This window comes from Heterodontus francisci, chromosome 18, assembly GCF_036365525.1.
Source record: "Heterodontus francisci isolate sHetFra1 chromosome 18, sHetFra1.hap1, whole genome shotgun sequence".
Lineage (NCBI taxonomy): Eukaryota > Metazoa > Chordata > Chondrichthyes > Heterodontiformes > Heterodontidae > Heterodontus > Heterodontus francisci.
This window is the reverse complement of record NC_090388.1, coordinates 36,374,419-36,389,227: the sequence shown is the minus strand read 5'-3', so window position 1 is coordinate 36,389,227 and position 14,809 is coordinate 36,374,419. Positions and strand designations below refer to the sequence as shown.

Here is a 14,809-nt window from a genome sequence, read left to right as displayed (position 1 = left end):
ATTTTCCTGTTTATTGTTGGAATTTTATTAGGGCATAGTTTGAGACATTGATATTCTACATATTGGCCTGGATACCAACCTAGGCTTATAATGTTTAATGTTTCTTAAGTAATTTGTGGTTCAGTCAAAAGGGTTGAGTCTGAATGAATGTAAGAATTCTTTCAGTCAAAAAATGCTTTACTACATTGAATCTCAGCTAAATACCCCTATTAATTCTACAGTTGACTGGTGTGACCAATAGTATCCTGACCTGAGATAGCTGTGCTCATTTAATCTTCATTTAGGAGATTATTGGTCATTCCTTCAGAAAAGTGAGAAACAGATGGTGTAATCTGGAATATTAAAGCACCCGTTGTGCTTGTAACAGCATATTTAAAACTAAATAAATAAAGCTGCCCAATTAAATAACCTTTGTGTTAATTTAAAACCATTGGGGTGTTCTAAATTAAATCTGCAGGGAGACGGCAGTAAATATTTTATCACCACTTACAAGTCAGATCATAACTCACTTGTGGAAATAATGTCCTACTTCATTTCCCTCCATAGCATGTCATGTATTTATTTTACTTTATTTAAATAAGTATTTGCACAACAGCTCATGAGAACATAGTTTCTAACCTAGAAAGTTCCAGTTCCCCTCATATTAGGTTCTGTGGTACTTAGGAAGGAAAGCCAGAGTGTAAGCAGCCTCTGTCTCTTTTTGCTCTGCTCCAGCCACCACATTAGAAGCAACATGTGTAGGAGTCTGGGGAGTAAGGTGTCTGTAGCTGCTTTTGTCAGGTAATAGGTTTTAACATAGAATGAACTGAAATGAGAAAAACAAAGTGAGTAAAGACCAACCAAAGAAATGGTGATAGAATGTAAGATGGAGAGTTCTTTGGCATTGACAGATGTCTCTGGCCGTAATCTCATTACGATGCATTCCAGCTTTCCTATTTTTATCCCAAGAAAATGTGGCCATGATTGCTCTGAGGGTTAATGCTGCTGGATCAGATATATAATGTGATAATGCCCACATTTATTTATCTTGCTTTCCACTTCTAACTGTTATCAAATGAGTAAACTTGAATAATTAGGTGAGGGAAATTGTTAAATGGAGACTTTGTAAAGCCCTGTGTTTCTGTAAAGCCAGACTGGTTATTGAACACAGGGCTGTTAATTTAGATCAAGGGATAAGAGGCAAGTGAGCCATATGTCCACTTGAATATGGAAGGCATCCTTTGAGCCATCCAGACTAGACATTTTTTTATTCACTTTGACATCAATTTATGAAAATTTGTAACAGTTACACATGAAAGGAAAAATTGAAGAAAGCACAGAATGTGTGAATACTGCTATAGTAATCCTCTAATATAATGCCTCAGATCATTTTGTTAAAATTAGAATGTGGTTCAAATGGAGCTTTTCAGTAGCTTGTCAGTTTAGCTAACATTGCACCATGATATTTATCCTTTTTATGAAGGTAATTAATGTTTTTGTGACTGAACTATTTTAAAAGAAAACCATACTTTGAAAGTGTAAAATATTTGCCAGATCCCTAAGGACTCATATACAACATTCTTTGTCTAAAGAAATGGCTATTTTTTTTAAAAATTCTAAACTTTAGTGCAGGAAAGTAATTGAAGGGTGAAGCAGGTAGATCAACCATGATCTGATTGAATGGAGGAACAGGCTCAATGCTGAATTGCTTGCTCCTGCTCCTGGGTTCCTAGATAAATGGTTGTCTTCACCACTGAAAACATACTTGTACATAAAGGATGTTCTGTCTTTCAGGGCGGGACACAAACGTGTTAGTTTACATTAAAAGAAGATTGGCAATGTGTTCGAGAAAACTTGGAAGGACAAGAGAAGCAGTAAAAATGATGCGGGATGTGAGTAAAAGTGGACATTGTCAGAACAGTGCGAGTGTGGCTGGTTGCATGTGATCTATTTAAAAGGACTGAAATGCGTAAACTGAGTGTTAGAAGGCTGTGTTTGCTGACAACCCATCACCAGGTGGCACAGTACTGGCACATGCACAAATGCAGCCTCATTGACAGAATCGTCACTGCCTGCGACGTTTCAGGCAGATGCCAATAAAGATGACACTGCTTGATTTAACACAAGAAAAGAATTGAACCCAAAGCCCCTCACCCATCAATCGCCACGATCACTGCCTCGATTTCCTCCCCTCAACTATACCCTCTCATGATCGCCACTTCTGTTACACGCTCCCTCTTGCAATCGCCGCATTCAATTTCCCACTCCCTCCCATGCCCACCTTCTCTCCGCTCCCTCCCACCGCTTCACACTGCTCACTGCTCCATCTCGATGCTCCATCACACTGCTCTTGACTGCTTGCTGTTCCATCCTGCTGTTCTTTCCTGCGCCCGACTGGTTGTCGTTCCCTCGCACCGCTCACTCTCCACCTCACTGCAGTTCGTTGGAGTGGGGTGAGGTGGCTAGAGGATTGGAGCTAGCGGGGTGCTTGCGGGAAGTGAGTCAGGAGCGGCAAGCAGTTGGGCGTGGGAGAGAATGGCAGGATGGAGTGGGGAAGAGAGGCGCCAATTGCAAGAGGGAGCGGGTAAGAGAAGCAGCAAATGAGGCCGCTTTCCAAAACTCATGCTGGAGCCTGATGTCTCTTTGTGTGATGATGTATTCGCGTGCAATAGTACTGGCAAGCTGGCAAATCTTGGTTGCATTTTGCACGTGTGCAAGGATGAATGTGTTCTACGCATGTGCGGATTGCAGACTGCAGTGATGATGTCGGCGCTTGGCTGCATTATCAGGAGACACTCCGTTATTAGAAAGATGGACTATTCCTATTCAGTCAGCAATCTGGAGACATTGGACCGAATTTTTAAACATCCATGGAAGTGAGACCGAAGGTGGACGAGCCCGCAATTTTATGCCAGTGTGCTGGCTTGCCTGCATGTTTCCGTTTCTAGGCCACTTTGGAACATGCTAGTTCGGGCTTGGGGTGTTGTGGGGGGGAGGGGGGCGTTAGGGAGACAGCTACCCAGTCCGCAAGTGTCAGCTTGTCAATTAGGCATCATTAAAGGCCTATTAAGACCATTCTGCACGTTGCCCGAAACATAGATCTGGGAAGGAGGCGGCCTCCAGGCAGCAGACTTGTAGCGGGTGGGGGTAGAGGCTTGCTCAGGTCGGGAAAAAGGAACCCGACCGAACCACAGCGGACGCGAGCCCGACCCAGCCCTACTTCCTCCGATTTAGCCCCGGGCCCGATCCGAACCCGCCCCGACTCCACCTGAGCCCAAGCCGACCATCCGTTTGCTTACTTTCCTGCAAGAAGCTGCAGCGCATGCGTGATGACATCACAGTGACGTCACTTGCTCACTGCGCAGTTTCGTCTCAGACTTCCAGCTCAGGTAAATTTTTTAATTTCAATACTTACCAGCAGAGCACTTGCCTTGTGTGTGTCTGACCCGACCCGACACGATTCGGCCTGGACTCGGCCCAACCCGACCCGAGCCCGACAGCCGGACCATTAAGGTGGGCCCAACCCGACCCGAATCCAACACATGTCATCTGGTCCCGTCGGGTTCAGGTTGGGTAGCAGGCCCCTAGGTGGGGGGCAGCACTCCATCAACCATTTTTGACCCCGCCCCCCCGTGGCCGTGATTGCAAGATAGCCACAGTAGATGTCTGGCAGCTGTGGCCAGTTTTAATTTCACCTTTTCAAAAAGTCTTCAGTCTTGAGTCATCCTCCCTCACCTACATACTTTGGGACCACGCATCTCCTTAATTGGATGGCGAGTGTGATCCCTGCTCACTAATTGGCCAACTCATTAAAAAATTGGGTCAGCCATCAGGCGCCGATGCAGTGCGGGGTCAGACCTGCAAATGCACCTGATGTTGGGATCCCAACCCCAGAACTAAAATCCAGCCCAATGTGACAGTCCCACCAGCCATTTGTGGCTAATGTGAACTCGGGAGTACTGCAGGCTGTGGTAGTAGCAACATTGCCCATAGCACACGCCTGAGAACATGTAGAAGTCATTGTGATATTGTTTACACTTGATGCTCTCCTTCTGGACTATTTATCATTTAAGAACACAAACATAACAAAATGAACATAATATTGACCTCAAATTAAAAATCTTCTTCCAGACTAATATTTGAAGTATGTTATGCTTCTCCACAGAACAACAAAAGATCTGAAAAGGATAAGTATTACCATTTTAGTCCCTTGCAAAATATTATATCACTCGCCTTCAATAAACCACTGTTCTGTTCCTTTCATGTTGTGCACAATAGATTAAGTATTTTAATGAAGAACTAATTTAACCATTCCCATCCATTGAAGTTAGATTCTGGAACTTCAGCAAACCACCTGAACAAATTAATCCAATTTGTGCCAGTTACAACATAGATATGCAGATATGCTGTAGGATCAGCACAGAATCCAAAATGAAACTTACACTTACTGATTCAAAAAATTCAATTATTAACACAAATGGACAATGGTTTTGATCTATTGAAAATACAAAACCCAAACGGGTCAATTTTGTAATATCCTTCAATAACTTTTTTAACAAGTGTTGAGCTTATTACCTATTTCTCAGTGTAGCTCTCGATTTGATTTGTTTTACAGTTGATGAAGGAGTTCCCTCTTCTCAGCATGTTCAACATACATGAAAATTTACTGGAGGCACTTTTAGAGCTACAGGCCTATGCTGATGTGCAAGCAGTTTTAGCCAAATATGACGGTGAGTCCTTGTTGAGTTTTAAAATCAGAGAACTTTTACATGCTGGAGGAAATGTGACAAAATACTTGGAAGAGTTTTGGTTTAACAACAACTGCAACTTGTGTTTATATAGCGCCTTTAACATTGTAAACATCCCATGGCACTTCACAGAAATGTTCATGATATTGTCTGATATCAACTAAGTGCAGAAATACTACTTTGACCTATTTGTTTGGTCAGAGGTGCTGTTTCATGTTCATATTTCTACCTTTATTTCTGGAGGATGTTTCCTACCCGTGCTCTCCTCAAGATGCTGACTCTTGCTCGGGATATTGTTCCACAGATGCTGGCAGCCTTTCAGTACCTTACCTCTGTGGCCTTTCTTAATAGTTGAAACTAGACTCTTGAGTATTGCAAGCTATTCATTCATGGAGGGTATGTCAGTTGAACCCAATCATGTTCTCATCCACCATCCACAAATGTAAAGTTTCTAGCAGGGGTCCCTGGATAGGCAGCAGGTTTGTGAATCCTGTCAATTTTTCTTCATCCTAACTTAGGCATGTTGAGATTAATTGTAGTGCTCCAATTGCTGTTCTGGTGGAGAGAAGCTAATTTAGCACAGACCACAGATCAACCATGGGACCTTTCAGGCTGAATGGCGTAGTGCAGAATCATGTGGTGCATTTTCCAACTCAGCCACTAGGAATGCTTCTGGCGTCATTTTCAATTTAAGAATTAAATTCATATTGCATGTGAGTGGGTCATGATCATCTGGAATTAACTGTAATTCACGTGTGACCAGATAAAAAGTATCATTAGCCTTCTCTTCATTATCATGCTCCATTTTAAGTAGCTATGTTACTGGATGAGCAATCCAGAGAATCCAAAAAAATGTGAGTTTAAATCCTACCATGCCAGTTTGAGAATTTGAATTCAGTTTTAAAAACTGGAAATAAAAAGTTGGTTTCAGTAACAGTGACCATGGAGCTATTGGATTGTCTTAAAAACCCAACTGATTTACTAATGTCCTTTGAAAGAAACCTGCTGTCCTTACCCTGTCTGACCTATATGTGACTCCAGTCTCACACCAACGTTAATGACTCTTAACTGCTCTGTGAAGTGGTCTAGCAAGCCATTCAGTTGTATTAAACCACAAAAAAGAATAATTGCATTAGTTCAAGAAGAAGGTTCGCCACCAGCTTCTTAGGGCAGCTAGAGATGAGCAATAAATGCTGACTTACCAGCAACACCCACATCCTGAGGAGGAATAAAAGAGAGAATGGAAATTGAGTTTTTCTTGTTGGCAAGCAAAGAATTAAAACAAGAGTGTTTGAATCAACTAAGGAATGAAAAAAATGTACACAGTCGAATTTTACTGTAAAAATCTGTAGAATTGATTCTCAGTAAATTTCTTAATCTATTAGAATTCAAATTTACAGAAGAAAAATATTTTTGATTTTCAGGACTGGAACAAACTAATAGATTGTAGTTCTATTTAAGTATCATTGATACTTTTTATACCTTAAAGTTCTTAGAAAATCTGCACAGAAATATAGCTGCTTCGTAGTTCTTCTTCCAGTTACAATTTGAGAAATAATTTCTTGTGCACTTGTGAGCTTTTAAATATCAATTCTGTTTTGCTACATTTTGCCTGAACAAAGTAGACCAGTAGAATGGAACAATCACCAAACAAGAATTTGATTGTTCCATGCATAAATATTCTGGTCATAGATGATGAAATTGTTGACACCATTGTTGCTATATACCGTGCTAAGCAACGGCATGAATCTGCTGTATGTTCAAAGGAACACTGCCTAATTTATGACGTCGTCATGACTGTGATTTTTGATGGTCAATCTGCATCAGAAAAGTGTGATAGACTTTTTAAACCTTTGATACTTTTGAAAGATTGGACCCAAAATATGGAAAAGAGCTGCCTATTTCACTTACAACACCCCAACTTCGTTGTATTTGGAAACCATTATATTTACAGTATTGAGTGTCATATTTCAGTGTAATACTATTATTTACTGTAATGCCGCTAACAAGTGTTTGTTTATTTGCTAGGGCAATTGGTTGTTGTCATGCTGGTGTGAGCTAGTTGCCAAGGTGATAAGTTAATCTTTACTTCATTCTGCTTTCGGGCAGCTAACTCCACTCTACTTTTTAGTATTTAATCATTAGAGGTGTTTTTCTGAGTAGAAAAACATGCAGTATCTGTTTTAATTATAAATATAGAACACTGATGATTCAGTAAGTTAAAGCAGCAAGTGACACAGACCAGAGAGGTCTCAATCCTTAATCATCGCTATGATAACTGATCTCAGGAGGGTGTTGATAAGTGTGCTGTAATTGTTCGAACTATGGGGATGGGTTTGGCTTGGATGCCCTCAGTGATTGAATGGCCTGCAGACAATGGGCAGAATTTTAATTGCCAAAGGGGAGGCGGGTTCAAGTGAGGGTTGGGGGGTGGGGGGGGGGGGGGCGGCGGGGGTTGCCGTGAAAGTCCAGAAAAGTGGCATTTGTCAGGAACCCAACATGATCCCACCCACCTCCATGGTTAACCCAGGTGGGTTTTCAGGCGAGCGGAGATCCCGCGGTGAAGCTGTCATAGAGTCATTTATGGCACAAAAGGAGGCCATTCGGCCCATTGAGTCCATGCCATCAGGTAAGTAATTAAAATATTCAAAGAGGCAATTAACTAAGGATTTAACTCAGTATTCTGGTTTTAACAGCTAGTGCATAGGTTTCCTGAGCTGTCTATAGGGCGAGGGCACAGTGGGGAGTGTTGATCGTTACTGATTCCTGATGAGGTCTCATATTAGAGAAGATTCATTTTAGAATTGCACTGATTGATGAAAAGGTTTCCAGACTGAAATTTTAGCCATGTTGTCAGAATTGCAAGTTGCAGAAAATAAGAGTCACCCAGCCTGCTTGTACAGAACAAGAAGCAGGCTGCTTACAAGCTGTAAGACCCAAACAGCCAAAGGGTATTAAAACATTCAGTGCAAGAGTATAATTGTACCAGTAGATCATCTGACATGACCAGTCATTTAAAATTTAAAAAAAATCAAATATTTAGTAGTCTTCAGCCTTAATATTAGTAAGAAACTCCTACTAATCCACCTGTGAGTGTTAGATTGTTGAAACCAGATTCCAACACAAACTCTCAGTATTAGCAGAGTTTAGTAAACTGTACTCTAACTACACAGCTGCTTTTGGACACCTTGTTTACACAACAGCACGAGAGACCACTTATTCCAAATCCCAGGTGGGCAACTTTTGCATTTAGTCTCAAACAGTTCAGATTTGCAAAGGATTATTAATTGCATCACACTTCCTGTTCGTGCTGGTGTTTAGCAATTTATGGACTTCAGGGCTATAACTCATGACCTCTATCTGAATTCATACTGAAATAGTGTGGAGTTGATCCACCAGGAAGCCCTTCATATTTGCAGTAATAAATTTGCCCCATTTTTCCAGTACGTATCTTAATACTTCAACAGGGCCTGCAAGCTCCATGGCTGCTACCACCAAAAGCACCATCCACTCCAAGTTCCCTCCCAAGTCACACACCATCCTGATTTGGGTGTGAATTGCTTGTTACTTCATAGTGCTGGGTCAAAATCCTGGAATTCCTACCTAACATATCTTGTGAGCACCATCACCACCAGGACTGCAGCAGAGCAAGAAGGCACTACATCATAAGGACAATAAAGGTTAGGCGTTAAATTCAGCCATGCCAGTGTCACCCACATCCTGAGTACAAATAAAACTAAGGATCCAAGTCTAGATCAAGCCTGAATTTGCAGGAATCCTGAGTATGTATATATGTAAGTATTCAGTAACAGCAGGCACATCAGAGCATCTAACTCCTGAAGTTCAAGCTAACAGAAACTGTTTTAGTTTTAAGTTTCTTTTATTTATTTAGAGATACAGCACTGAAACAGGCCCTTCGGCCCACCGAGTCTGTGCCGACCATCAACCACCCATTTATACTAATCCTACACTAATCCCATATTCCTACCACATCCCCACCTGTCCCTATATTCCCCTACCACCTACCTACACGAGGGGCAATTTATAATGGCCAATTTACCTATCAACCTGCAAGTCTTTGGCTGTAGGAGGAAACCGGAGCACCCAGCAAAAACCCACGCAGACACAGGGAGAACTTGCAAACTCCACACAGGCAGTACCCAGAATTGAACCTGGGTCTCTGGAGCTGTGAGGTTGCGGTGCTAACCACTGCGCCACTGCGCCGCCCCTAACCACTGCGCCACCCCTAACCACTGCGCCACCCCTAACCACTGCGCCACTGCCGCCCATGGAAAGAAAGTTTTTATTGGATTAATTTCCTTGTATTGATTCAAACTGAAGGAAATTGTGCACTCATTTCAAAACTTTGATTGTAGACACCCAGGCCTCTGAAGATTTGCTGAATGTTCTGTGGTCATGATGTAGGGCTGGGTAGGCATTTTCTCATACAAAAATATTTCTAATGTCGGAGAAAAAGTATCACCATTGTGACAATATTAAAAATGCAGTTTATGATCACAGATTACAATCTCATTTTAATACATAGAGATAGAATCATAGAGTTTTACAGCACAGAAACAGGCCCTTCGGCCCAACACACCTGCACCGACCATCAAGCACGCGTCCAATCTAATCCCATTTTCCCGCACTTGGCCTATAGCCTTGTATGCTATGATGTTCCAATGCTCATCTAAATACTTCTTAAATGTTGTGAGGGTTCCTGCCTCTACCGCCCCTTCAAGCAGTGTGTTCCAGAATCCAACCACCCTCTGGATGAAAAGATCTTTCCTCAACTCCCCTCTAAACCCCCTGCCCCTTACCTTAAATCTATGCCCCCTGGTTATTGATCCCTCTGCTGAGGGAAAAAGCTTCTTCCTATCTAACCTATCAGTGCCCGTCATAATTTTGCATACCTCAATCAGGTCCCCCCTCAGCCCTCTCTGCTCCAAGGAAAACAACCCTAGCCTATCCAGTCGCTCTTCATAACTGAAATGCTCCAGCCCAGGCAACATCTTGGTGAATCTCCTCTGCACCCTCTCCAGTGCAATCACATCCTTCCTATAGTGTGATGACCAGAACTGTACACAGTACTCAAGCTGTGGCCTAACCAGCGTTTTATACAGCTCTAACATAACCTCCCTGGTCTTATATTCTATGCCTCGGCTAATAAAGACAAGCATCCCATATGCCTTCCTAACCACCTTATCCACCTGTGCTGCTGCCTTCAGTGATCTAGGGACAAGCACCCCAAGGTCCATCTGACCCTCTGTACTCCCTAGGGTCCTACCATCCATTGTATATTCCCTTGCCTTGTTAGTCCTCCCAAAGTGCATCACCTCACACTTCTCAGGATTAAATTACATCTGCCACTGCTCCGCCCATCTTACCAGCCCAACTATGTTGTCCTGTAATCTAAGGCTTTTCTCCTCACTATTTACGACACTACCAATTATCGTGTCGTTTGCAAACTTACTGATCATACCTCCTATATTCATGTCTAAATCATTAATGTACATTACAAACAGTAAGGGTCCCAGCACCGATCCCTGTGGTACACCACTGGTCACAGGCTTCCAATTGCAAAAACAACCCTCGACTATTACCCTCTGCCTCCTTCCACTAAGCCAAGTTTGGATCCAATTTGCCAAATTACCCTGGATCCCATGGGCTCTTACCTTCTTAACCAATCTCCCATGCGGGACCTTATCAAAAGCCTTACTGAAGTCCATGTAGACTACATCAACTGCTTTACCCTCATCTACACATCTAGTCACCCCCTTGAAAAATTCAATCAAATTTGTTAGACACGATCTCCCCCTGACAAAGCCATGCTGACTATCCCTGATTAATCCCTGCCTCTCCAAGTGGAGATTAGTCCTGTCTGTCAGAATTTTTCCAATAATTTCCCTACTACTGACGTTAGACTCACAGGCCTATAGTTACCTGGTTTATCCCTGCTATCCTTCTTAAATAATGGCACCACATTTGCTGTACTCCAGTCCTCTGGTACCTCTCCTGTGGCCTGAGAGGATTTGAAAATTTGTGTCAGAGCCCCTGCTATCTCCTCCCTTGCCTCACATAGTTGCCTGGGATACATCTCATCTGGGCCTGGAGATTTATCCACCTTTAAGCCTGCTAATATAGCTAATACTTTCTCATTTTCAATGCTAATTTGATCAAGTATATCACATCCCCCTCCCTGATCACTACACCTACATCGTCCCTCTCCATAGTGAACACAGATGAAAAGTAATCATTCAAAACCTCACCTACGTCCTCTGGCTCCACACACACATTGCCACTTTGATCCCTAATGTTTTTATACTTTAAGATTTCCAAAACTCTATGGAACAAAATAAACCAATAGAAAAAAACCCAGAGTCAAACCCATGTGAGATAATCCAGGCACCATGAATAGATGACAACGTGAGCAATTTTGTCTTTGATGAATTACTTATTAGTCTCTTTCTGCATAGTGAATTGACTTTTGGTTCAGTTAGGAAAAATGATAAATGGAACTTCTGAAAAGTCTGAACTGAGAGCAAATGTTTTGTGGAAAAATTAATTCCTCTATTAAGAGAAGTGGAATGCCTTGAATTTTGTGGTGTGCTGAGGTCATATAATCATGGTTTCTTCTTTCTTTTGTGACAGATATTAGCTTACCAAAGTCAGCAACAATATGTTACACAGCGGCACTACTTAAAGCAAGAGCAGTCTCAGACAAGTAGGTATTCTCAACGTGGTTAATACCAGCATAATGCCAAGAATGACTTTTCTGATCAAGCAGACTGAAAAAGATTAAATATGCATGCCGCAATATCCAGACATGTAGCGCTCGTTTTTTCAGCGCTAAGAGTAGCCTTAGAGGTCCAAAGTGGCATCCGTGGTATGCATGCTAACTTCTGGAGCAGGTCACGCTAGACATGACGGTGTTAGGGTATGCGCAGTGAGCGTCTGCCAGATGTATGTGGAATAGGCAGATGATGACATCATTCAGCATGCAACACTGATTTGATGCCAGTTCTACAATTTTGGAGCTCAACGCTCCAGATAAAGCCATCTTTTGATCACGCACAGCTGAACACCTGTTCAGCAGCAGGAAGGACCTGCCACCAGCGCTATTTAAACGGATAATCAATTACTTTCAGGTTCTGCTGACTTTTGCTGCAATTATGAGAGTCTTTGGTGCCTTCTGGAGTAGTTTAAAGTTGCTAAAGTCTGCACTGAGTAGTGTGGTAAGTGCTAAAGGACTTGCTCCTGACTTCAAGGCTACTGCACGTACCACTTGCTCTCAGACATAGGTGCAACAGTAGGTAATCCACTTGGAATGCAGCATGACTAGGAGAGCAAACGGAGGGCAGGCAGAGCAGGACAAGCTGCTATAAAGAAGGAGGAGGAGATCAGGGAGAAGCAGGAGTCCCTAACCACTCGGGGTGTTCAGGGAGCAATTCTGCTACCCGAACCTCTGAGGTACAGTGTGTCAGACGTCTCTATTACAGGTAAGATGTCGCGCTTCAGTAAGGAGGTCCTCACTGAAATTTGACACCTGCTGCAGCTACAACTGCAACCTCAGAGCAAAGTGAGGACGGGGTTGCCAGTGGCTCTGAAGGTGACTGTGGCCATGAGTGTTTATACATTGGGCTCTTTCTATGCTGGAATTGGAGATATTTACATCATCTTACAGTTTGCCATTCACTGTTGTGTAAGGAATGTCACTGAGACTCTCTGTTTAAAGAGAGCTGATTACATTTCATTTACCCTTGCCAGAGAGCAGCACGCAGAGCATGCAAGTGGCTTTGCAAGCTTCCCAGTGGCGCAGGGTGCCATAGACTGCACGTACATCACTATCCTGACACCAAATGTCAACTGTGAGATGTACCAGAACCGGAAGAACTCTCTCAATGACCAGCTAGTATGCAACTAGACACAGCAAATCAATGCCCGGTATCCTGGCAGTTTTCATGATGCCTTCATTCTGCAGCAGTCTGCTCTACCATCAGCATTTGAGCCACCACAACAACCCAGAGGGTTGATCACATGGCTGATGATTCTCACACCTAACCCAGGCACATGTATGCAGCTTGAATACAATGAAGCCGTACTGCCACATGAGATGAGAGCAGAATATTGGTGTGCTGAAACAACACTTCCACTGCCTGGACCTATCTTGAGGAGTCCTGCAGTGCTCAGTAGAGTAACTGTCAAGATTTCTGGTGGTCTGCTATATGCAGCACAGTCTCACCATAATGAAGGCGCAGCCCTTGCCACCAGCTATACGGCAAGCAGCTGAGGAACAGGAGGAGAAGGTAGAAAAGGGAGAGAGGCAGCAATCTAATCAGGCCCTTTCTGACTGAGCTGTCCATGAAGAACTCAGCCAGCTGCACTACCAACAAACGCAACCCCAATTTCCCATTCACCAACAGTCCCACACCTACCTTCCCGCTGTCACTGAATTTTACTGCATCCGCTTGACCACAATGTAAAAATAAAAAACAACATAAGTATTCCAAACCAAGTTTATAAATCAAAAACATCCAATATTGCATACAAATGTCAACTAGTCACCCTTGTACATTCCCTTAGTGTCTTCCATGTGCCTTTCCTAGTGCTCATATGCAGTAGTTGCAGCATGGGTGGTTGAAGGCTGCTGACTTTCAGTGGAGGAGACTGCAGATGGCCTGGGGCTGCACCATCTCAGCCTGGGCTGGTTGGTTTCTAGGCAACAGCAAGGGCACTAGCAGCGTGACAGTGGTGGGAGGATGAATACTGTCATCCTCAGAGTGGACAGTAGGTTCGGAGCTGCAGCCACTCCTCTGGGGCGATGCATCAGCAATCCTAGTAATTTGTTGGAGGACAGATTGCTGGTCTGCTGTGACACCCTGAAAGCCCCTTTGAACACTGGTGTCCGCTGCCATGATGATAGCAGTCTGAGCTTGCGTGGCAGCAAGCTGACCTTGCATCACAGGAGTGTGAACTTCCACTGCAGCACCCAGATGTTGGGTGCCTTCTGCTTGTGCTGCACTGGAATCTGAGACATTGGCCATTATAAGCTGCATCGTGGTAGGATCTACAAGTGTACTCATGGAGCTGGCCAACACTTCCATGTTGGAAAGGATTGACTCCAAGCTCTGTACAAAGCCTTGTGCAGAGTTGAAGTAGGACTCTGCCATGCTCCCTGACATTACAGGCAGACTTTCTGGCGGGCCTGCCAATCCACCAAGCATTGCATTGTGCATATCTACCAGCCTTCTTTGTAGTCTGCCTCATCAAAGTGCTCATTTGAGTCCTTTATAGCAGAACTTGTGTGCAATCTCACCCTCTGGCAGTCTGGTATCTGCACTACCCTTTTCCCCTATCCTGGCTGTAGACCAATGGTGCCTGGAGTCTCATTATGTGCCTATCCCACCGTTATGCTGTTCTCTAAAGTACACACTTAGTTGATAACTGAGCTGGTGGCTGCCAAGTGTGAGATTCAGTGACAGTGTTTCTTCTTCATCTCTGTCTCCTTGCTCTTCCACCTGTTTCTGTTCTACCGTTGCCTGGCCAGGTTGCGCTTTGGTTTCTGAACAGAGAAAGTCACATGGGTGGGGGAGTGGGGGGGTGAGTACAAGATGCATACTTACACCATCTGCAGCTTCTAATTCAGAAGAGATTGTGGGATGAGGGGGGATGTAGGTGTTGTACTCGAGATAGCCAGGTGCTGGAAGCTAGAATTGGAGCCTAATCTTTACACACTGCATAAGCTTTTATCTGCAGAGATACACATTACGAACATGCACCTCTAAACCCAACAAGCATGGTTTCAGTCTGCTCCTATATATAGGAGCACAAGTAAATCCCTAGTTAATACCCACCAACTGAATACAATTAAGCACAATTAATATACAATTAACAATGGATGTGAGAAAGATTAGGTATGAATATTATGTAATCTTCTATCATTTCAACTCCACCTCTGGCCATAGCCTCATCCATGGCCGTTCCAATGATGGTCAGCACTGTCTCCTCCATAGAGGTAATGACATGCAGATGCGCCTGTCCCTTGCTGGTTAGATCTTGCTGCCTTTGGTTGTGTGTCACCT

At 43.4% G+C, this 14,809-nt stretch overlaps 1 protein-coding gene across 14 annotated transcripts in view; it reads left to right on the top strand.

Annotated features, from left to right (window-relative positions):
* The window catches only part of LOC137379558 (suppressor of tumorigenicity 7 protein homolog), a 231,948-nt gene that overhangs the window by 188,893 nt on the left and 28,246 nt on the right, over positions 1-14,809 (top strand). For 13 of the 14 annotated variants that reach the window (XR_010976857.1, XR_010976858.1, XM_068050546.1 and 10 more), the window contains 3 exons: positions 1,774-1,871; positions 4,595-4,709; positions 11,379-11,451. Coding sequence is in view for 12 of the 14 variants with exons in the window: in XM_068050546.1 (XP_067906647.1) it covers positions 1,774-1,871; positions 4,595-4,709; positions 11,379-11,451 (286 nt within the window). In the remaining 2 variants the exon portion in view is untranslated. The remainder of the gene's footprint in view (positions 1-1,773; positions 1,872-4,594; positions 4,710-11,378; positions 11,452-14,809) is intronic. The other variant, XM_068050554.1, reaches the window with a different exon arrangement.